General features: G+C 45.2%; 1 protein-coding gene across 2 annotated transcripts; it reads right to left on the bottom strand.

Moving 5' to 3' along the window:
• Positions 1 to 322: 322 nt before the first annotated feature.
• Positions 323 to 25302, bottom strand: LOC134342268 (NACHT, LRR and PYD domains-containing protein 3-like). 2 transcript variants are annotated; one of them, XM_063040234.1, is made up of 10 exons: positions 24971 to 25302; positions 20677 to 20741; positions 18990 to 19082; positions 17736 to 17902; positions 14304 to 14475; positions 14140 to 14205; positions 3778 to 5515; positions 1761 to 1931; positions 1439 to 1606; positions 323 to 1275 (listed from the first exon to the last, which is right to left on the bottom strand). In XM_063040234.1, the coding sequence occupies exons 1-10, from the start codon at positions 25027 to 25029 to the stop codon at positions 1188 to 1190; spliced, it is 2787 nt and encodes a 928-aa protein (XP_062896304.1). In that variant the 5' UTR covers positions 25030 to 25302; the 3' UTR covers positions 323 to 1187. The 2 variants fall into 2 exon arrangements, with proteins under 2 accessions (XP_062896304.1, XP_062896305.1); XM_063040235.1 differs by lacking the exons at positions 323 to 1275; positions 1439 to 1606; positions 1761 to 1931 and adding an exon at positions 2068 to 2173 and having other exon boundaries at positions 24971 to 25252.

The raw sequence follows: 25302 nt of genomic DNA, 5'->3' as shown, positions 1-25302 counted from the left end.
AGGATGTTTCTCATGATATGGAGGTGGATGGAAGAGGTCTGAGACCAGAAAACACAGCCTCCTAATAGAGGGGGCTGGAGGAGATCAACCTAGAACGATGAGGAGGAATATATTTACTCAGAGCGTGGAGAATATGTGAAATACTTTGCCACAGATGGCTAAGGAGGACAGGTTATCCGTTATATTTAAGGCAGAGGTTAATAGAATCTTGATTAGTCAGAGCATGAAAGGATATGGCGATAAGACAGGAGATTGTGGTTGGGAGGGAAATCTCTCTTTCCTGGTGCAGTTTTTGAGGAAATAACAGCAAATACAGACAAAGGAGAGTTAGTGGTTATTGTTTATTTGGATTTGCAGAAGACATTTGATAAGGTGCGGCACATAAGGCTGCTTAATAAGGTAAGTGCTCATGGTATTACAAGAAAGGTGGAGAGCTTAACAAAGTGTGGTCGCACCCGGAGTAATGCATTTACTCTGGTGGCCCCACTAGAGGAAGGATGTCGAGTCTTTGTAGAGGATACTGAAAACATTAACCAGGATGCTACCTGGATTAGAGGGCATGCGCGATGACGGGAGTTTAGACAAACTGCGACTGTTTTTTTCTAGAGCGGAGGAGGCTGAGAGTAGATCTGACTGATGTTTCTGAGTTTATGAGCGGCACAGATATACAAGACAGACAGTATCTTTTCTTCAGGGTTGAAATTTCAAGTAGAACGGGCCATGAATTTAAGATCAGATGGGGATAATTCTGCAGGACATGTGGCTACAGTTTGTTTTTCAATTTGAGGTTGCGGGTATTTGTCAATTTAACATTATTATTTCGGCCACACTGCGGAATGTACCGTCCTCAGCAAAGTGAGCAAAAGGATTCACTCCCCGGATTACCCCATCCCGGGACTGGTGTCCCATGAGCACTGCCTCCGGGCTCTTACTGTCTGTGTAATTACCCAGGGCATCGCTTGGGGGAGCTCTCCGAACTGAACATACATCGGACGCAGTTCCGCTGATCCGGAGGTGGAATTACGTCCTCTGGAACTGACTCTGACGTCACAGAGCGCGCTGCTGGAGACGGGATCCGTTAGAAACTTTGGGAATTAAATCTGTCACGCGGCCATTAAAGGCGCGGGGGAGGGGGTGGGCGGAGAGTCTGTCAAACTGTGGGTGGGGATGTGCACACATTCAGATGTTCACAGTATCAGACTCAGTCCGGATCTGAGCTCCTGCAGAGACTTCAGTTCCTCTTCCCCGGTCCAACTGATCCGATTGTTCCACAGCCTGAAACAGATGGAAGAATGAAGAGGAAATAACAGATTACACAACAGTGTCAGCAACAGAGGACTAGGGTTAATGTTTCAACAACATTCACAGACAAACACAAGCGGACACCCGGCGGATCCGCGGATATTTTATGACATTGAATATGAACGCAATCACTCACCAGATCCGCTCCAGACTCAGGAGGGCCAGTATGAGGCGGCGAAGAGCGGGGACAGATTGATCTGTGAGCGAGTTTGATCCTAGATCCAGCTCTGCCAGTGAATGGGTTGCACTGAGAGCGGAGACGAGATCATCGACACCAGCATCAGTGAGACCGACCTTGTACAACCTGGAGATGAGAGAGAGTGAGGGTGAAGGACACCGAGAGACAGTGGACGCTATGAATCTCGAATGTTTACCAATAAAGAATTACTGATCACATTAATGTTCAGCGTCAGACACCCAGTGACTGTAAACACAATCTCCCACAGTCTTACACTTACCACAGTTTCTGCATTTTACACTCCGAGTTTGTCAGAGCCTCAGACACCAGTTTCACCCCTGAATCTCCTAGTTCATTTTCATTCAGGTTCAGCTCCGTCAGTGAAGGGTTTGTACTGAGAGCGGAGGCAAGATGCTCGGCACCAGAATCTGTGAGACCGACATTGCTCAGCCTGTGGATGAAAGGGAGAGTGTGGGTAAAGGCCACAGAGAGACAGGAGACGGTAGAAATTCCCAGTGTTTATCAGTAATACAATTACTGATCACCTTAATGTTCAGTGTCAGATACCCCGTGACTATAACCGCAATATCCCAGTCTGACACTTAACATAGTGTCTGTATTTTACACTCTCGATTCCTCAGAGCTGCAGACAGCAGTTTCACTCCTGAATCTCCCAGTTTATTCATCCCAAGTCTAAACACAAACAGACAAATTGATGAACAAATTGATTCAGACAGTGGTTCTGAGGGAATTCCTCTCACCCGGTATTTCAGGAAACATTAAACCCTTCAGAAAATCACTGACCAATTCACATGACTGTCAATGTCCCTCACTGCCCAGCTCCGAATGTTAGTAATTTAGCCTGTCGGTGTGACTCTGTAAACTTTCAATATTCTGTCTCATTCCCCGACGTTTGGAAAAAAGAATCCTGACTAGATGGTAGAAAACTGCAGCGTTGAAGGGCTGGAAAAAGTCCCATAGGGAGGAAGAGTTGTGGATGAGAACGTGTCCATGGGAGATGGCGGAAGAAAAGCCCGCCAGGGGAAAAGGGATAGGCAGAGTAATCCCACAGGAGGAAGGGAGATGGGGAATAGAGATACCACGGGAGGGAAGGGGAATAGAGAAGAAAGATGCCACAGAAGGAAGGGAGATGGCAAAGAGATATCCCCACAGGACGAGTGGGGTGGAGAAGAGAGATTCCATGGGAGGACGGGGAATGGAGAAAAGAAATCCCACAGGAGGATGGGGGATGTGGAATAGAGATACCACGGGAGGGAAGAGGAATAGAGAAGAAAGATGCCACAGAAGGAAGGGAGATGGGAAAGAGATATCCCCGCAGGCCGAGGTGGGTGGAGAAGAGGGATTCCATGGGAGGACGGGGAATGGAGAAAAGAAATCCCACAGGAGGAAGGAGGATGTGGAAGACAGATGCCACAGGAGGAAGGCGGATGGAGTGGATAATTACCACAGGAGGAAGGAGAATGGAGAAGAGAGATCCCACAGGAGGAAAAATGTATGCAGAGGATAGATCCCAGAGGAGGAAGTGGGATAGGGAAGTGAGATCCCACAATGAAGGAAGATAGGTAAAGATCCATCCCACAAGATGAAGAGGATATGGCAAAGACAGATCCCATAGGAGGAAAGGGAATGGGGAAGAGAGCTTCCATAGGAGGAAAGGGGGATGAAGAAGAGAGATCCCATAGGAGGAAGACAGATGGGGAAGCGAGATTCCACAAGAGGATGTGATGCAGACGTAGATCGCACGGGGAGGGTTGGTCAGAATTGAACCCCACAATTGGAAGAGGTGATACCCACATGAGTGTTGGGTATCTAGCAGTGAACAAAGTCACACTGTTGGAGTGATCGTGATAGTCACACGCTGGGAGAGGGGTTGGGAAGGATGATTTCAGGGGTATTTCTCTCCCTCTCACTGGGACATTCCTCTGACCCTCTCTTGTACTTCATCGGGAAGAGGGTGCGCAGATCCGTCACACCTGCTGCAGTCAGTGTCGGTGTCGATGTCAGTAACAGTGAGAAGGAACATTGTCAATGAACCTGTCACAAGGAGTGAGAAACACGGCCATTCGTGTGATTTACTACCATTAAACCAACGGCCATTGTTCGCTCATCTGAAGTCTCCAACATCTCTATACACGAAACCACAGGGCACTCCCGTTCTTGATTTACTGACCGATCGCCTATTAATTTGTCACAAAAACTCAATCTGCTTTACCTTTACGTTAAAACAAAATAATGAAATACTTTCACAGATCAGACTGAGAAATAAGTGAAGTTACCCCAACTCCTGGCATTTGTGCAGCCCAGGTACCAGCCGCTGGATTCCTTCACACTGAATGTGGCAGCCAATTAGGTCGATATGTTTTATCGTATCACAGAGTCCGATGACATGAGACAGGACCGCGCAGTCAATCGGGGTCAGTGTCATTCTACTGAATGAAAGTGTTTCCACAGATTCCAGTGCGGCCTGAGCCAGCCCACGATTCTGAGACTCAAACAGGTAGTGCAGTGTGTTCAGGAGGCTCCTTTTACCAGCTTCACTCCTCGTGTTTCCACTCTGACGTTTAACCTCCTCCCTCACCCAGTCAATCACCCGGCAGGTTGTTTGACGGGGAAATGGTCCCAGAAACTCCTCCAGGCCCCGAGCTGTCATGGGAGAGGAGAGGCCAGCAACAAAACGGAGAAACACCTCAAATCGGCCATCTGTAGTGTTGTGGGCTTCAGTGAGGAATTTCAGGATATCCCCGGGATGCGGATTCAGGAACTGTGCGACTGCCGCTACAAACTCCTGGATGGTGAGGTGTGGGAATGTGTACACCACACATCGGGGAGCATCCTCTCTCTCCAAAAGCTCCATCAAGAACCCAGACAAGAACTGGGAAGGCTTCAGATTGTAGTTGATTAAATCTCCATTTGTAAATACAATCTTCTTGTCAAACACACCTCTGAAGGCCATCTGACCAACCCTGAGTAACACATCATGGGGGTTCTCGATCTCACGGCCGTGGTTTTTCAGGATGTTGTAAATATAGTAGGAATAGAGTTGGGTTATGGTCTTGGGAATTCGCTGTGGGTCCCTGTCTCTTTTTGCGAAGAAGGGTCCCAGTGCCAGAGCGAGGATCCAGCAGTAGGAGGGGTTGTAGCTCATGGTGTACAGGATCTTGTTCTCCTCCACGTGTTTGAAAACAGCTTCTGCTACCGTCTTATCTTCAAAATGCCTGATGAAATATCCCTTCCGTTCTTCATCGACAAATCCCAGGATTTCAGCCCAGACATTGATTTCTGCCTTTTCTAATAAATGTAACGCAGTGGGGCGGGTGGTCACCAGCACTGAACACCCTGGCAGCAGCTTGTGCTGGATTAAACTGTACACAATATCCGACACTTCACACCACCACTCGGGATCTGGGCACTTGTGCTGAGGTTCTGTATCTCTCCGACTGTCAGCAAAATCGATTTTATGTTTGAATTCATCCAAGCCATCGAATATAAACAGCAATCCCTTTGGGTTTTTCCAAACCTCTCTCAGGAAATTCCCAAAGTAAGGATACTGATCCAAAATCAGTTCCCTCAGGTTTATTCTGCAGTTAATGGAGTTTAAATCCCTGAATTTGAAACTGAAGACAAACTGGAATTGTTGGTATATTTTCCCCGTGGCCCAGTCATAAACAATCTTTTGCACCATTGTTGTTTTCCCGATCCCCGGGACTCCAGCCAATGCTGCCGAACTCCCAGATTTGCATTTACTTTGGGAAAAGCTGCTCTGGAACAACTGATCAGTCCGGAGTTTTTCCAGTTCTCTGCGGAGATGTTGTTTTCTCCACTCCTCGTGGTCTCTGCCTCTCGCCAGCAGCTCGTGTTCCACCAGTCTCCGATCACGAATAGTAGAAATGACCGTGAGCTCAGCGTATCGATCAACCAGCTGGAAAACATTCACCTTCTCCGTCATCAGGATCGTGTTCACTCTCAGTGTTTCAGTTTGTAACCGCAGAGTCTCCTTGTGTTTCTGTTGAACATCTTCCATGGGAACAAAGAAAGAGTCAAAATGTTAGACGCCTGAACTCAGAACTTAGTAAACAACAAATAGTGCAGCACAAAGCTCTTGTATCAATTTAATTTATCAGAATATGTTCATACACTAAAGTAAATTTGGTTGCAGTGAATCAGAATTGTGACGAAAAACCAAGTTCAGAAGATTGATGCTGATGAGAGAGATAAGGGAAACAATGGAGAAACATTCAAAATGCTAATAAGAGAGAAGAGCGAGATTAACGAGAAAGAAACACATTTCAGTTATTGACAGACCGATTGCTTTGAACCTGAACTGTTTGAAGTTTGATGGACAGGCGATACCCCAGCAGGGGGATAAAAAGAACAGGTTCGCTAAGGCACGACCCACACCACGAGATCACGAGATAACGAGACTCTGGAAGAGCGGTGTGCCTCCACAAGTTGGTTAAAGTTGGAGGTCTGGTTCGGGGGAACCGACCATAGACTGACAGGGTGAAAAGGAACGATCGGCGGGAACCTGGTGTGTGTGTCCGCCCTTGCCTGGGTGCCCGGTTCACCGTGGAAGAACGGTCGTATCCGGAACGGAGGGATCACAGTCGGTGACCACAGAAGACATAAAAGGGTTCGCCCGAAAGCTAACTGCGAAGAACATCAAAGGTCTGTTTGAATCAAAATTTGCATTCTCTCTCTCTCTCCAACGGCACAACAGCGATTACTGCAAACTGTACTCAGCTGAACTGAACTCTGCGTCACTTGAGACTGATCATTTTACCCCTAGACTGCGATAGAGCTTGGCTGATTCCTGTTACCCTGGTTCTGTGTACACGTGTGTATTATCATTGCTAACCTGTTTCATTTGCATCCTTACGATTAGAGTACTGTGTTACTTATTTCTTTAATAAAACTTTATTAATTTCTGTTAAACCAGATTCCAACTAAGTGGTCCATTTCTGCTGGTTTGGCAACCCAGTTACGGGATACGTAACAGAATAAAACAAAAGAAACCTACTGCATGTCGATCAGCAACGTTGTAGGGGTGGTGGGGGTCAGTTATCAAGGTCTCGCAAAGCTGACTCAGACAATCAGCGTTTCTAATCAAACATAAATAATTTATTCACCCTACTATACCACGGATGCTGGACAACTCACTGAGATCATCCAGAAGAATGTCTGGGCCTGCAGATCTGCAGTCTCATGTCCACTAAACAGTATACATGGGAAATACTCAGCAGGACAGGGAGAATAAAAACAGAAACATAGAAACATAGAAAACCTAGAGAACAATACAGACTCTTCAGCCAACAATGCTGTGCCGAACATGTCACTACCTTAGAATTACCTAGGCTTTATCCATAGCCCTCTACTTTTCTCAGCTCCATGTAGCCATCCAGGAGTGTCTTAGAAGACCATACCGTTTCTGCTTCCACTAACGTCGCCGGCAGCCCACTCCACGCACTCACCACTCTCTGCGAAAGAAAACTTACCCCTGACATCTCCTCTGTACCTACTTCCAAGCACCTTAAAACTATGTGCTCTCGTGCTAGCCATTTCAGCCCTGGGGAAAAGCCTTTGACTATCCACTCGATCAATGCCTCTCATTATCTTGTACACCTCTATCAGGTCACTTCTCATCCTCCGTCGCTCCAAGGAAACAAGTCCGAGCACACTCATACTGTAAGTCATTCTACCCAATCTAGGAAACATCTTTGTAAATCTCCTCTGCACCTTTTCTATGGTTTCCACGTCCTTCCTGTACTGAGGCGACCAGAATTGAGTACAGTACTCCAAGTGGGCTCTTACCACTGTCCTGTATAGCTGTAATATTACATCTTGGTTTTTAAACTCAATCCCACGACTGATGAAGGCCAATGCACCATATGCCTTCTTAACCACAGAGTCAACTTTCGTTGCAGCTTTGAGTGTCCTATGAACTCGGACCTCAAGATCCCTCTGATCCTCCACACTTCCAAGAATCTTACCATTAATGCTATATTCTGCCATCATATTTGCCCTAAGAAAATAAACCATCTCACACTTATCTGGGTTAAACTCCATTTGCCACTTCTCAGCCCAGCTTTGCATCCCATCAATGTCTCGTTGTAACCTCTGACAGCCCTTCACACTATTCACTACACCCTCAAGCTTCGTGTCGTCAGCAAATTTCCTAACCCATCCCTCCACTTCCTCATCCAGATCATTTATAAAAATCACGAACAGTAGGGATCCCACAACAGATCCCCAAGGCACACCACTGCTCTGGAGAAAGGGAGAGAGTGGATGCTACAGATCTATTATTCAAATCGAACTAAAATTTTGAAAAGCAGGATTATTTCCAATCCCGGTAGCATCTGGTAAAACTCTCCTGCGCCCTCTCCGAGTTCTCCAGATCCTGCCTGTAATGGACCGACAGAATTGAACCAATTCTCCAAGTGCAGCCAAACCAAAGTTTCATACATCTGTAACCTAAAGCTTCGATAGACTTAGTGCTCCGTATAATGAAGTGAACTATGTGATGGTATCTTCTTCATGTACCTGTGTTGTCACACCTAGCGAGCTACAGACATTGACAACAAACTCCCTCTGCACCTCAATGATGTTAGCGTCTGCCAGCTACTTTAAACACCCCCCATACCCTCACACTTTTCTGGATTAAACTCCATCTGCTATTTGCCCACCCGCCCCTGCAACTGATCTATACCCCACTCAACAGGTGTGAAGGCGGATGAAGGCTGCAACAAATCCACCAGCTCCAATCGTCGTGGTTTCCACGCCATTGGAATCAGTTGGTTGATTTGTGAAGTATCGTGTGCTTCTTGGAGTGCAACATCAAGTATTCATTAAACAAATTCACGCACAAGCGTCTTCGCTCTGGGGGCCACTTCTTCAGAATGAAGACCATCATCCTCGACCTCGAGGGATAGCCACGACGATACCCCACTGGACTCTTTGAGACTCTTCTTCGCTCTCCATTACTCATTGTCACACCTCAGCTTCAGAAACCATATATTTCATTTGCAGACTAAATTTACAACATTTCCCGTCACGGTCACGGGACGGTGACAAACTCGGCTCTAATCCTCTTTGGAACATGCCGGTTCGAAATTCTGATCAGCTGATATATATCGACTCTCACCAGATGGAGATTTGCCCTGTAAAAGATGCTCCTCACCTGACTTCTACCATTTAATCTGCCTTCCCCAATTTAACATCCCCACCCTGTGTATCACCTAAATTGCAGACCTCTCCTTATTCATAACCATCTCAGAACTTGAGTTGTGTTCATTGATCCCGAAACCTCTCCCACTGAAACCCGAGCCCGTCCTGAAATAAGGGATAGCCGATGTCAATGTAGGACCGGGTCTGGATGAGGTGTGGGAAAGTTACTTGCAGTGAAAGTACACCTGAAGAATGTGAAACCTCACGGTATGTCAGGATCCTGACATGTGTGTGCCAGAGCCTTGTAAAGTAGGTAAAGGGTTTCACATTGTCTGACTGCTCTTGCAGGAGTGTATGGCATCTCGCAGCGTGCAGGTAGACGGCAAGAGGCTTGTGGAGTCTCGCAGCGTGTCAGCCCCTGCCAGGGGTGTGTGGTGTCCAGCTGCGTGTCAGTACCCTGCCAGAGATGTGCAGGGTTTCACAGCGCATTAGGATCCTGCCAGGGGTGTGTGGGGTTTCCAAATAACAGGTATACTCTACATAGGGGTTTCTTGTGTAAAGGATCTTGAAAATGACATTTTAGTCTTCACCATGTATCCGGGGCCAGCAAATACCGCTTATATCATCTTCTTAGAGAGTTGAGAGTTCTGAGGAAAACAGCGGTGATCTGGCGCTAAACGATGCAGGCATGTTTTCTCAGTAGTCATTCATTCAACGTATTCGAGTGAGACAGGGAACGTAGGAAAGCATGGATTGTATAAACAGTTAGATTACAGAATGGCAAACTAGTACAGAAGTTGTTCTTCAAAGATCCAGGGGAGTATCTATTGCATGACATCTATTGCAGTCACTGAAAGTGGGCATGCAGGTACAGCAGGCGGTGAAAAAGGCGAATGGTATGCTGGCATTCATAGCAAGAGGATTCGAGTACAGGAGCAGGGAGGTACTACTGCAGTTGTACAAGGCCTTGGTGAGACCACACCTGGAGTATTGTGTGCAGTTTTGGTCCCCTAATCTGAGGAAAGACATCCTTGCCATAGAGGGAGTACAAAGAAGGTTCACCAGATTGATTCCTGGGATGGCAGGACTTTCATATGAAGAAAGACTGGATGAACTGGGCTTGTACTCGTTGGAATTTAGAAGATTGAGGGGGGATCTGATTGAAACGTATAAAATCCTAAAGAGATTGGACAGGCTAGATGCAGGAAGCTTGTTCCTGATGTTGCGAAAGTCCAGAACAAGGGGTCACAGTTTGAGGATAAAGGGGAAGGCTTTTAGGACTGAGATTAGGAAAAACTTCTTCACACAGAGAGTGGTGAATCTGTGGAATTCTCTGCCACAGGAAACAGTTGAGGCCAGTTCATTGGCTATATTTAAGAGGGAGCTAGGTATGGCCCTTGTGGCTACGGGGATCAGGGGGTATGGAGGGAAGGCTGGGGCGGGGTTCTGAGTTGGATGATCAGCCATGATCATAATAAATGGCGGTGCAGGCTAGAAGGGCCGAATGGCCTACTCCTGCACCTATTTTCTATGTTCAGAAGTGGTTACCTAGAGTGCCAGGATTTAGGTGTTTCAGAAAGAACAGGGAGGAAGACAAAAGGGGTGGGCGTGGCACTGCTGATCAAAGGTAATGTCACGGTTGCAGGAAAGGAGGAAGTTATGCAGGGATTGCCTACTGAGTCTCTGTGGGTGGAAGTTATAAACAGGAAGAGGTCAGTAACTCTACTGGGCGTTTTTTTTTTAATCGACCACCCAATAGTAATATGGACATCGAGCAGCAGATGGGGAGACAGATTCTGGAAAGATGCAAGAATAACCGGGTTGGCGTGGCGGAAGATTTTAATTTCCAAAATATTGATTGGAATCATCCTAGAGCAAGGGCTTCAGATGAGGTGGAGTTTGCTCGGTGTATTCAGGAAGGTTTCCTGATATAATATGTAGATAAGCCTACAAGAGGAGAAGCTGTACTTGATCTGGTATTGGGAAATGAACCTGGTCAAGTGTCAGATCTCTCAGTGGAATAGCATTTTGGAGATAGTTAACACAATTCTGTCTCCTTTACCATAGCATTAGAGCGGGGTAGGAACAGACAAGTTAGGAGTGAGGAGAAATATGAAGTAATTGGGCAGGAACTTGGAATCATAAATTGGGAACAGATGTTCTCAGGGAAATGTATGGCAGAAATGTGGCAAACGTTCAGGGGATATTTGCGTGGCATTCTGCATAGGTGCGCAGGGTACAGGAACCGTGGTGTACAAAAGCTGTTGAAAATCTTGTCAAGAGGAAAAGAAAAGCTTACGGAAGGTTCAAACATCTAGGCAATGATAGAGACCTAGAAGATTATAAGGCTAGCAGGAAGGCGCTTAAGGATGAAATTAGGAGAGCCAGAAGGGGCCATGAGAAGGCCTTGGCAGGCAAGATTAAGGAAACCGCCCAAGGCATTCTACAAGTATGTGAAGAGCAGGATGATAAGAGAGCATAGGACCAATCAAGTGTGACAGTGGAAAAGTGAGTATGGAACCGGAAGAGATAGCAGAGGTTCCTAGTAAATACTTTGCTTCAGTATTCACTACGGAAAAGGATCTTGGCGAGCATACAGACATGAAGAAAGAGGATGTGCTGGAGCTTTTAGAAAGCATCAATTTGGATAAGTCTCCGGGACCAGACGAGATGCACCCCAGGTTACTACGGGAGGCGACGGAGGAGATTGATGAGCCTCTAGCAACTATCAATGCATCATCAATGGTGACAGGAGAGGTTCCAGTGGATTGTAGGTTTGTAGATGTTGTTCCCTTATTCAAGAAAGGGAGTAGAGATTGCACCGGAAATTATAGACCAGTGAATCTTACTTCAGGAATTGGTAGGCTGATGGAAAAGACACTGAAAGACAGGATTTATGAACATTCGGAGAGGCATAATATGATTACGAATAGTGAGCATTGTTTTATCAAAGGCATGTCGTGCCTTACGAGCCTGATTGATTTTTTTTGAGGATGTGACTAAACACATTGATGAAGGTAGAGCAGCAGATGTACAGTATAATGGATTTTAGCAAGGCTTTTGACATGGTACCCTATGCAAGGCTTATTGAGAAAGTGTGAAGTTATACGACCCAAGGGGACATTGCTTTGTGAATCTAGAACTGGCTTGCCCACAGAAGGCAAATTGTGGTTGTAGGTGGTTCATATTCTGCATGGAGGTCGATGACTCAGGGATCTGTTCGGGGTCCCCTTCAGTTCATGAATTTTATAATTGACCTGGACGAGGAAGTGGAGTAATGGATTAATAAATTTGCTGATGACACAAAGCTTGGGAGAGTTGTGGATAGTGTGGAGGGCTGTCAGAGATTACAGCGGGACATCGATAGGATGCAAAATTGGGCGGAGGGTGACAGATGGAGTTTAACCCAGATAAGCGTGAGGTGGTTTATATTGGTAGGTCAAATATGATGGCAAAATATAATATCAATGGTAAGACTTTTGGCAGTGTGGAGGATCGGAGGGATTATGGGAACCGAGTCCATAGTACACTCAAAGCTGCTGCGCAGGTTGACTCTGTAATTAAGAAGGTAAACGGTGCATTGGCCTTCATCGACCGTGGGACTGAGTTTAAGAATCGAGATGTAATGTTACGGCTACATAGGACTCTGGTCAGACCCCACCTAGAATACTGTGCTCAGTTCTGGTCACCTCAGTACAGGAAGGATATGGAAAATATAGAAAGGGTGCAGAGGGGATTTACAAGGATGTTGCCTGGATTAGGGAGCATGCATTTTGAGAACAGGTTGAGTGAACTCGGCCTTTTCTCCCTGGAGGATGAGAGGTGACCTGATAGAGGTGTAAAATAATGAGAGGCACTGATCCTGTGGATAGTCAGAGGCTTTTTCCCAGGGTTGAAATGGATAGCATGACAGGGCACAGTTTTAAGGTGCTTGGAAGTAGGTAAAAAGGAGATGTCAGGGGTAAGTTTTTTACGCAGAGAGTGGTGAGTGCTTGGAATGATCTGCCGGTGGTGGAGACGGATACGATAGCGTCTTTTAACAGACTCCTGAATAGAGCTTCGAAAAATAGAGGGCTATGCGTAAACATAGGTAATTTCTGAAGTAACTGACATTACTCAATGTTAGGCGCAGCACTGAGGGCCGATGGGCCTGCATTGTGCTGCAGGTTTTCTATGTATCTATGTTTCTAAGTCGGTGTGAGAATTCTACAGCTGTATCTGTTCCCTTGGCAAGCAGCATGAAGAACATTGAAGAATAATTTTGCAGGCAATTTGTAGAGATATACTAAGTCAGTGGTGCAAGGAAACTGAAGGGTTTTGGTGGCAGAATATGGACCAAAACAATAATTACGGAAGTGTGAGGTCTTTCTAAAATTCCTAGTTAGCCTATCTCAGGTCCTATAAGAACAATAACATATTTGGAATTTGTTCTTGGACATGAGAGATGCTGAACCAGGACACTGGCGGGGATTCCATATGTTTCTGATGAAGACTTTCGAATACTGAGATACAACATTGGCTACTGTAAGATTAACAACTGTTGCAATATCTGTCTTTCCTTCGCCCTCTCCTCTGTTAGATGTGCAGTTGGGTGATACAACGCTGTCTGTGAATATGAACCTTTTCGGACTCAGAGCACTTGCACTGCCCAAGGCTCCATTTTCACAGACGCAATGTGCTTATGGATGAAGTGTGCTTCTCATCACTCTGGTACAATTTAATTTATCTCATTTTTTTAAATCGATTTCCTCAGTTCCTCTCACCTTTCTCGTCGCATTAACACAACACTGGGTTTCTCTGACCTAATTGACAGCTCTTACCCGTCCACAGTTTCCATTGCACACCACAGGCAGACATGAATTTCAGTTCTGTGGATTTTGCAACCCCCACTGCCCCCCCCCCACCCTCCCCTCACTTCCACTGTCTCCTGATGGATTTCCCATTGTTTCGGGGGCGGGATTGGACAGGTTAGTTGGAGTATGATCTGGTTTTCTTTTTAAAGGGAAGCTGTTACTGGTATTCTGTGGCTAGAACTTCAATCGATGTCCAACTCGAAGAACTGATGATCTGTGGGGACTGACGGAGCTTAGAGAAATGATTTAGGATGAGGGATGTTCGGCAGTGGGGAAGGGGGAGAGAGGCAGGTAGGGTGAGGTTTTGACCTTTTGGGGTGCCGAGGTTTCCCAGATTTCCCCTCCACCGGATTGCTCCTTTGCCTGCTCTGACCCCGGTGGAAGCAGCTGTAGTTCCAGGCACCAGAGAGGAGCCACCCCTTTCCTCAAGTCCCGACTCTCAGCCTCGTTCCTCATTATGTCCTTTGAAAACTCTTCCTCCAGGAGACAATGTCTCTATGTGCCTTAATTTGTACTGTGTCACAGTGACAACATTTACCTGGTCAAACTTCCGTGGCTCATCAACATAACCGTTCTGCACAAGTATCAGCGGTTGGTAGAAACAGCATTTTCTTCACCTACCTTTTAGCTCACTGGGGATCTCCCGTAAACCTTGAGCGGGATCTGATCGCTCGTACGGTGCACAACCTGTTTAATTTTAAACAATTTGGTGAAATCAGATGTGTTGAATTATAAAGTGTGCATTGTTTGAATCCGAATTGAGATTAATCTCTACTATTTCTTACCATATTCCTGTATTTCTTTAAGTATTTTGTCCAACTTTGGGACGCCATTCCGCATTTTCACAAACGATTCCCACATCACCCTCCGGGCGCGGGAGCCTCTCTCAATCACCAGGCTCAGGAGGAGTTTAGAACCATCCGCTAACTCTCCCTTATCAGCGAGATCAGAGAATTTCTGCGAGGTGTAGAAATGAACATATTGGGGACTGCCAGATTCACAGAGAATGCGAAGTAAACGATGTGCCCTTTATTGGGATCACACGGCCGGATGCCGATCCTCTCTGGAGATGGGCTGTACATTCAGAGCAGAGCACAGAGAGGGGACTGGCCCACCAGTCAATGAGATCCTGGTTGGTCTGTGACAGCTTTGTTACAATGACTCCAACCCATAAATAATTCCTCATCAGATTTGACAAGAAGAAATCATAAAATATGATTTATCATAAAGCAGATGAACAAAGAAGTCAAGAAGCTTTTTTTTATAACACGTGTTCAGTCTCAGAGAAGTTACAGAAAAGATGATGCAATTAATCTTCTAAGTCTGCCAGTGTCCAAAATGACGGCGGCTGGCACCTACTGTATTTCCATTGCCTTTTTTGGTGGCGTTTTTTCAGTGATTACATCACAACATCGCAACATGGTAGTATACCGCGAATGACACAGTTTGCAGTTACAAATTATAACACAAGCACCTCCACCCAAAAGAGAACACTGTCGAGCTCCTGTGACACCCACAGATGATGCCCAGGTTTTCACTGAAATCCTACGGTCACGCTCTGCGATCATCCTAAACCGAAATATCGTATCATATTTCTATTTAATCTCCATTATGTTAAGCCTATACAACAGTTACCCGCTTCCCTCGCTGTGAAAATGAGCAATCACCCGCCAGTCCGGGGGATATTTTCACCCCTCTTCTGTCATTGGTGCAGATTCATAATTTTGTGATTGTACAGGGCATGCAAAATTTGGGCACCCCTGTTCAAAATTTCTGTTATTGTGAATCGTTAAGTGAGTACAAAATGAGATGATCTCCAAAAGAGATGAAGTAAAGATGAAAACAACAGGAATTCTGCAGATGCTGGAAATTCAAGCAACATACATCAAAGTTGCTGGTGAACGCAGCAGGCCAAGCAGCATCTATAGGAAGAGGCGCAGTCGACGTTTCAGGCCGAGACCCTTCGTCAGGACTAACTGAAGGAAGAGTGAGTAAGGGATTTGAAAGCTGGAGGGGGAGGGGGAGATGCAAAATGATAGGAGAAGACAGGAGGGGGATGGATAGAGCCGAGAGCTGGACAGGTGATAGGCAAAAGGGGATACGAGAGGATCATGGGACAGGAGATCCGGGAAGAAAGACAAGGGGGGGGGGATGACCCAGAGGATGGGCAAGAGGTATATTCAGAGGGACAGAGGGAGAAAAAGGAGAGTGAGAGAAAGAATGTGTGCATAAAAATGAGTAACAGATGGGGTACGAGGGGGAGGTGGGGCCTTAGCGGAAGTTAGAGAAGTCGATGTTCATGCCATCAGGTTGGAGGCTACCCAGACGGAATATAAGGTTTTGTTCCTCCAACCTGAGTGTGGCTTCATTTTTACAGTAGAGGAGGCCGTGGATAGACATGTCAGAATGGGAATGGGATGTGGAATTAAAATGTGTGGCCACTGGGAGATCCTGCTTTCTCTGGCGGACAGAGCGTAGATGTTCAGCAAAGTGGTCTCCCAGTCTGCGTCGGGTCTCACCAATATACAAAAGGCCACATCGGGAGCACCGGACGCAGTATATCACCCCAGTCGACTCACAGGTGAAGTGATGCCTCACCTGGAAGGACTGTTTGGGGCCCTGAATGGTGAATAGTAAAGATGAAACATTATTTTCAACATTTTAAACAAGATTAGTGTATTATTTTTGTTTTGTACAATTTTAGTGTGAAAAAAAAAGGAAAGGAGCATCATGTAAAAATTTGGGCACCCCAAGAGATCTGAGCTCTCAGATAACGTCTCAGACCTTAATTAGCTTGCTAGGGCTATGGATTGTTCACAATCATCGTTGGGAAAGGCCAGGTGATGCAAATTTCAAAGCTTTATAAATACCCGGAATCTTCAAACCTTGTCCCAACAATCAGCAGACATGGGCTCCTCAAAGCAGCTGCCTAGCGCTCTGAAAATTAAAATAAATGATGCACACAAAGCAGGAGAAGGCTATGAGAAGATAGCAAAGAGTTTTCAGGTAGCCGTTTCCTCATTTCATAATGTAATTAAGAAATGGCAGTTAACAGGAACGGTGGAGGTCAAGTTGAGGTCTGGAAGACGAAGAAAGCTTTCGAGAGAACTGCTCGTAGGATTGTTAGAAAGGCAAATCAAAACCCAGTTTGACTGGAAAAGACCTTGAGAAAAGTTTTGCAGACTCTGGAGTGGTGGTGTACTGTTTTACTGTGCAGCGACACCTGCACAAATATGACCTTCATGGAAGAGTCATCAGAACATAACCTTTTCTGCGTCGACAAAATTCAGCGTCAGAAGTTTGCAAAGGAACATCTAAACAAGCCTAGTGTATTTTGGAAACATGAAGTTGAAATAGAACTTTTTGGCCGCAATGAGCAAAGGTATGTTTGGAGAAAAAAGGGTGCAGAGTTTCATGAAAAGAACACCTCTCCAACTGTTAAGCACAGGGGTGGATCGATCATGCTTTGGGCTTGTGTTGCAGCCAGTGGCACGGGAAACGTTTCACTGGTACAGGGAAGAATGAATTCAATTAAATACCGGCAAAATTCTGGAAGCAAACATCACACCGTCTGTCTTCTACAACAGGATAATAATCCTGGAAAACATCCTCAAAAATACAAAATGGACTACCTGAAGAGGCGCAAGCTGAAGGTTTTGTCATGGCCCACTCAGTCCCCCGACCTAAATGTCATCGAAAATCTGTCGATAGAATTCAGAAGAGCAGTGCACGCAAGGCGGACCAAGAAATCAGAAAACTAGAAGCCTTTTGCAAGGACGAATGGGCGAAAATCCCCCAAACAAGAGTTAAAAGTCCCTTAGCTGGCTACAGAAAGCGTTTACATTATGTGATATTTGCCAAAAGGGGTGTTACTGAGTACTGACCATGCAGGGTGCCCAAACATTTGCTTCGGGCCCTTTTCCTTTTTTGTCATTTTAAAACTGTAAAAGATGGAAATTAAAAAAAAAGACTTGCTTAAAATATTAAAGAAATGTGTTATCTTTAACTTTATGCCTTTTGGAAATCAGGTCACCTTTTACTCGTTTAACTATTCACAGTAACAGAAATTTTGACCAAGGGTGCACAAACTTTTGCATGCCACTGTATATTCAGTATTTATTTCCCAGTTGTACACTTATCTACTTTAATATCTGATGAGTCAGATTTCGGACACCTATGATGTGTGAACATTCAAACCCGTTCTCTCGCTCACTTACCCGATGTTCCTCTTCAGTTAACTGATTCTCGAACGTTAACGCCAGGCTCATTCCGTGCACCACTCCTTCCATCGCCTGCTCCAGCCTGTCCCGGTAGAAGTCAATCAACTGCAGAAGCTTGAAATCGCTCCAGGTTGCCAGGAGCTCGGTGATTACTGAGCTCGGACCTGTGAAGCGAAGCGAAGGAAACTGAAGACATTATCGAACCTTTATTGCTCAACACATTTCTATCTAGAACCTAAGGTCGGTGCACCATGTTACCAAACAAAATCAGAAATAGACACACACAGGTGTGACCATTTTGAAGCACAAATCAGGGAAGGACTTACACAGCGAAAGACATGGCACTGAGAAATATAGATCCAACTCCAAGGAATTTAATTAATTGATAGTGGCGTCACGCGGAGACAGGGTATTAAAGAGAGCCCTGGAACATTGAATTTTATTAACCTAGCTACTGAGTAGAGAGATTGGAGCTGTATGAGTCGTTCGTGAGGTCTTGTTTGGAGTATTGCGTGCAGTTACACCTTAGATCGGTTTCAAAATATTTCAATTCTCATTAACCCCACCTGCATTTCCCACTTCTTGAGCTGAATGGTTTGAGGTAGTTAACATTAAACAGGTTTGTGAAAGTAAAAGTTAAAACGAAGATTGGGAACAGTATTCTGCTTAGTCTGACATCAGTGATGTGAACAATTCTCGGCCATTGTAGAAGCTGTATCAGGAGAAAATTCAAAAGACCTAACAAATTCAACAATGCTTTGTGAAACATAAGTCACACTGGCTGAAACCCTTGGAATACTTTTGCTGATGCAACTAGCAGAATATATAAGGCGAGACCAGCGAATGTAGAATATTAGGATTTTCAGTAAAATCACACATTACAGATTATCAGGCAAGCGTAAACCACGAGGGGTTGCGGATAAAGTAATGATACGGACACGAATTTGTTGGTCGAATTACATAGACTAGGCATAAATTGATTGTTTTCCGAATGGCAATGAGTGAGGAGTGGTACCACCGGAATCAATGCCAGGACCCGAGCTATTCAGAAAGGCTATTTCCACGAGGGAAATAAATGAAACATCTCCATGTTTCTGTATGACGTAAATCTGGATGGAAGGCGAGAATCGAAGAGACAGGCTGCGACAGATTTAAATTTGTCTACGAAGTTGAGAAATACCTAGCAGATACAGTACGAATAACAAATATACGATTGGCCACTTTGGTGGAAATGACAGGACGGCTGCGTACCCGGGTGTTTTTCTGATGTTGACGCCACTGAGTCTCGTCCCTCGTCGGCTCCATCAGCCATTGTGAAGACGGATGTTAACAGATTCCGGTTCTCTGCAAGAAACAAAATCAAGAGTAGGGTCAGGTATTAATTTACGTATAAAGGAGAAAGCTGATATTTGTATAGAACAACATACTGCCAAAAATATAGTCCTTCCCAATGAAATCATGATATGGCTTGATCCTGCACACACCCAGACAACTCCTGGAATATACTTTATGGCCGGATTACTGGATGAGATGCCCGTGCTTTTCCAGGCAATCCCGTGGCATGGAGCAAGAGTGAGATGTCACAGCGGCTTGTCAAGTCAACTGAACGTCAATGCGGGTTGGAGGTCCTGAGCAGGGAGCACAGACAGCTTGTGCCCTCCGACCACTAGTGGCGCTATGGTGATCAATGGACATCTAGTACAACAGCGAGTGCTCAAACACCTCTGCTGACCTTGGCACATCTATTCCTCACTTCGCCAAATTGTACACATTTCTCCATCGCACCTGATTCTCAGAGTCTCCTTCCATTTTTTTTAAATTACGAAGTATTGACGTCACTGGCAAGACTACATATCTTGTTTCAGGCAATATGGAAAAGCCCGTGTACAGCATCGCGACGTCTTGCCTTAAACCACTATATTTTCACCGGCAGGGGTCAGCACCTAAATTGCTGTCAGGATTTATTGGAGCATATCATCTGGTTACCACTGGATCGTTACATCCAATACAGCAAGTTTTACAAAAAATCTTCAAAATAATTTTAAATGCGGCAATTATTCAACAAGACAGGCATTGTATATATTGTTTTCAGGTCGAGGGACCATAATCAGAATTGAGCCTGTCCACAGCTGTTCCCCAATCTGCTAAACATTTCCAGTATACTCTGTTTACGTTTCACATTTCCCTCATCGAAGATTTATTTTAATTATTTAATGGATAAGAATTTCGTCAATTGACTGTAAAAAAAATCCTGCAAAATTAAGCAAGACTATTGGAATACCATTCTATTTCCCTAATGCGACAATTTTCAATGTTTTATTAGATAGAGTACGAAAATAACAGCATGGAGCATAACCTCGATGCGTCCCTTATCTCGTTTCATTGGGTCTGCACCCGAGATGACACTTTGACTGCCGAGTGGCAGTCACCAGACCTTGATAAAATCACAGACCTGGGGATCGGGACGACACGCGGTCTGGGGATAGGGGTGCCGTGCGGACTTGGTATGGTTGTGGTGGTGTTGCTTACTGTGAATAACTCTCCTTGTAGCTCGCAGACAATGAAACCGAACAGAGAAATAATACATTTAAGGCCACGTGTTTCTTAGTTATCCGGACAACAATTGGGCAATATCTGAAGCTTATTGAACAGTTGCGTGCATCTGTGAAATGACTGTATTTCATAGGAATACCTTCACCGAAAGTAAGAGAGCAGCACACACAAACTTCTGGAAGAATTGAGCAGATAAGGCAGCTTCTATGGAGAGGAATATTACGGTCGACGTTTCAGATCCGAGACGTTTGATCCGGACGTCGATTACTTATTCTTCTCCCGAGGTGCTGCTTGACCTGCTCAGTTTTGTGTGTGTTGCGCTGGATTTCCAACATTCTCAGATCGCTTGTTTTGTGACTGAAATATATATTTCTCAGTAACCTACCTTGTACTGGGTCTCCCGATTCGGATCTCTTTGAGTTCGTTATTGTTTTAGTGGGTAAATGTGCTCTGCGGAGTAAATATTACTTCCACTTGATAATCAGAAACAATAAGACGGCTTTATCAGTCGACACGCTTCTCCGCCCACCATCCCGCCCCCACCCTGTACCCCAAGCATTTACTGTATTCGGTTATGATCGGATTAATGCGCTCAGATTAATTCACCGGGACGTCAGCAGTACACCGGACATTCAAGAGTGTCAGGGAAGTGAGGTTTGTGCAGTGAAATTTACGACTGAGACGGTACTCAGGAGACTTAATGGTCTGAGGGTGGATAAATCTCCTGGACCCGATGGAGTGCACCCACGGGTTCTGAAGAAAGTAGCTCCAGCGATTGTGGTGGCGTTTACGATGATCTTTCAAGAATCGATAGATTCTGGCATTGTACCGGATGACTGGAAAATTGCAAATGTTACTCCGCTAACTAACAAGGGTGAGAGGCAGCAGAAAAGAAAAAAATGGACCTGTTAGCCTGATATCAGTGGTTGGGCAGTTGTTGGAATCGATTGTTAGTGATGAGATTACGGCGTACCTGGAGCCACATGACAAGATAGGCCAACGCCAGCATCGTTTCCTGAAAGGAATATCCTGCCTGACAAACGTACTGCAATTCTTTGAAGAATTTATAAGCAGTGTATACAAAGGAGATGCAGTAGAAATGGTGTACTTGGATTTTCAGCAGGCCTTTGATAAGGTGCCGCACATGAGGCTGCTTAGCAAGATAAAAGCCCATGGGATTACAGGGAAATTACTAGTATGGATGGAGCACTGGCTGGTCGGCAGAAAGCAAAGAGTGGGAATAAAGGGAACCATTTCTGGCTGGCTGCTGGTTACCGATGGAGTTCACAGGGTCGGTTTTGGGACCGTTACTTTATACGATGTATGTCAATGATTTAGACGATGGTATTAAGAGATTTAGATTAGATTAGATTATGAGGACACGCAGTCCTCTTTTATTGTCATTTGTGGCTAAATTTGCCGATGGTACAAAGATAGATGGAGGAGTGGGTTATGTTGAGGAAACAGAGAGCATGCAGAGAGACTTAGATAGTTTAGGGGAATAGGCAAAGAATTGGCAAATGAAATACAATGTTGGAAGGTGTATGATCATGCACTTTGGTGGAAGAAATAAACGGGCAGACTGTTATTTAGATGGGGAAAGCATTAAAATGCAGAGATGCCAAGAACTTGGGAGTCCTTGTGCTGCAAGATGCCAGAAAGGTTAACCTGAAGGTTGAGTCGGTTGTGAAGAAGGCGAATGCAATGCTGGCATTCATTTCTAGAGGTATAGAATATAAGAGCCGGGATGTGATGTTGAGGCTCTATAAGGCAATCGTAAGACCACACTTGGAGTATTGTGCAATTCAGGGCTTCTTATTATAGAGAGGATATACTGACATTGAACAGGGTTCAGAAAAGATTCACTAGAATGATTCGAGGAATGAGAGGGTTACTGTAGGAGGAACGTCTGACATCTCTTGGGCTGTATTCCCTGGAGTTCAGGAGAATGAGGAGGGATCTCATAGAAACATTCCAAATGTTAAAAGGACTGAAAAGATTAGATATGACAAAGTTATTTCCCATTGTGGGGGATGCTAGGACAAGAGGGCACGACTTCAGGATTAAAGGACGTCCTTTTAGAACTGAAATGCAGAGACATTACTTTAATCAGAGGGTGGTAAATCTGTGGAAATCCACAAGCGGCTGTGGAGGCCAAGTCACTGGGTGTATTTAAGGCAGAGATAGACAGGTTCCTGATTAGCCAGGGCATTAAAGGGTTTGGGGTGAAAGCGGGGGAGTGGGCGTGAGTGGATGAAGTGGAGAAGCGCACGATTGAATGGCGGAGCAGAATCGAGGGGCCGAATGACCTACTTCTTCTCCTATATCTTATGGTTTAATGCCGCGACGCCTCCGCACAGAATTGGACCGTTAACTGGCTATGTTTTTGAAAACAGGGGCATCGGGAATAATTAGGTCCAGATCTCATAAATGTTCATATTCGGGATAGGGGAGGGCTGTCTGAATAGGAAATACAACCATTAGCCACTCTGTTCGGTGGATATGTATACCAGCTTGTCAATGCGATCCATGTGGCAGCAGCTCAAAACATAAAAACATGCAGGCATGGTCAATACGTAAGAAGGGTGTTCAGGGGAAACTTCAAGATGGGGAACAAAAGTGATCCAAGCGTCTTTGACCGTGGGAGGATTGTTGGTGCCAATATCTCAGAAACTATTCAGCTCCTGGGACATTCACGCACAAATTGTTCCGTTTACAGAGAATCGTGCAAAAAACAAAAGCCAAAAAAAAACAACGTGAGAGAACATCGCCCTAATGAGAGAGATCAGGGAGACCGGCCAGGCGGAAACCGGCAGTTCTGTGGGCGAGAACCCGCTCTAATGAGAGAGATCAAGGGAACTGCCCTGACTGATTCAGTCTGATAGGAAACCGGCAGTTATCTGGGCGAGAACCCACTCTAATGAGAGAGATCAAGGGGATTGGCCAGACTGATTCAGTCTGATAGGAAACCGGCAGTTATCTGGGCGAGAACATGGCTCTAATGAGAGAGATCAAGGGGATTGGCCAGACTGATTCAGTCTGATAGGAAAGCAGCAGTTATCTGGGCGAGAACCCACTCTAATGAGAGAGATCAAGGGGATTGGCCAGACTGATTCAGTCTGATAGGAAACCGGCAGTTATCTGGGCGAGAACCCGCTCTAATGAGAGAGATCGAGCGGATTGGCCAGACTGGTTCCGTCTGATAGGAAAGCAGCAGCAAATCAAATATGCACACGTTATAAAAGTAGTGTGCAGTGCAGCATCACTGAACGGGTAACATACCGAGCATTGAACTGGACGAGCAACAGTAGCAGAAGGTCCCGAACATACACTCAGTTTCCACTTCATTAGGTACAGAACGAACATAATAAAGCGCCCACTGTGTCTGCACTTCGGTATGTTTTTATCAACAGCCAGTGAATTCACTTGGAGAAAATTTATATTAACCATTACCTGCTGTATCCTGTCATTGCTAAAAAAAAATTACGCATACAAAAAAAAAACAGATCCATAAAGCCATGCAATTTTAGAGACCGTATTGATCTGGTAGTAACACTAGACGGATTGCCGTGACGAGTGGGCGCATTGAAACACCGTGATTTTTCCTCGTATAGTCTCTGTTCTTACCTTGTACTCAACTCCCGAGTCTGGTCCCAGCGTATCGAAGCAGCTGAATTTTATTTTGGAACTTTTTGGATCTCCCCCTCCCCCTCCCACTTTCAAATCTCTTACTAGCTCCTTCTTCAGTTAGTCCTGACGAAGGGTCCCGGCCTGAAACGTCGACTGTACCTCTTCCTAGAGATGCTGCTTGGCTGCTGCGTTCAGCAGAAACTTCGATGTGTGTTGCTTGAATTTTCAGCATCTGCAGATTTCCTCGTGTTTGAGCTGAATTTTATGTGCTCTAAGTGTAAGGGAACACACCCTGAGCAAGGATCAGTTGATAACACGCTCATAAACCTAAACAGCACACTTTTCAGCACGTAACGCCACATACGGTTTCACAACGCTTATGTTAAAGCATTTTTATCGCTTGAATGCGTATTTCTAACATATGGTTCCAACCCGAGCTACAACGACAGTGCACAATTTCAATGAGTACCTTTCACTGGAAAATTTGATCTGCTCCAGAGAGGAATCACAACCCACATCCCGGTTCCATTCGGTTGGTGTCGGCGCTCTGATTTATTATTCACCCTGGACCCAGTTTATTGCCAGACTATAAACTCCAGTGACAGCTCAGGGCAAAGACCGCTGCGTGTTTACTGCACAGGCACCGCAGAAGGAAGAACTCTGTTCGGTGTGATCATATATTTTGCCTTTGGAATATATATATTTTTATGAAAACTGGATCCTTCCTTTCTCCAGTCTTAACTGCTCTCCCATCGCGTAGACTTGCGCTGATCTTAAAGTTAGCCCGTTTATAAAGCCAGCTTTAGCAGTTGTCTGATGGTGGTCTATTGGAATAATGGGCCAGTTGGGGAGAAACATGCCGAGATTACCATCTCTCCCAGATAGCTACGGGTCAAAGTCGACAGCAGATTAAGAAACCCCTTCTCCTTCACTTTACTACTCACACACTGGAAACACGTTACCATATCACAGCAGCAATCATATCAAATTACGACCATTCTCGCCTGTGAATTTGCCTGATGTCTAATTTATATTATGCATACACTTACCGTTCTGCGTCAGTGGTCGATAGAAAACTCTTGAACATAAAATTAGCTGGATCTTTCATCTGTCAATGTGTTCTGTGGTATCAGCGGCCTTAGACCTGCTTCTGCGAATAAACTCGTTAAAATTTTATGGACCCTAACAGTAGGTAAACACACCTTCAGATAATAACACACTCATAACCTGAACTTCACCCTTTACGATACACCCTGTTTCATCACGCTTTTCTGCAAACACGGAAATACTCATTTTACATCAATGAGTCTTTGTAACATGTGTTCCGAGTCAAAAAATTATTAATTCAGAGCACCATAGCAGTGGCCACGTTTTCTCTAGA

This window comes from Mobula hypostoma, unplaced genomic scaffold, assembly GCF_963921235.1.
Source record: "Mobula hypostoma unplaced genomic scaffold, sMobHyp1.1 scaffold_56, whole genome shotgun sequence".
Lineage (NCBI taxonomy): Eukaryota > Metazoa > Chordata > Chondrichthyes > Myliobatiformes > Myliobatidae > Mobula > Mobula hypostoma.
Note: the sequence above shows the minus strand (reverse complement) of the source record. Positions and strands in the feature narration are given on the sequence as shown.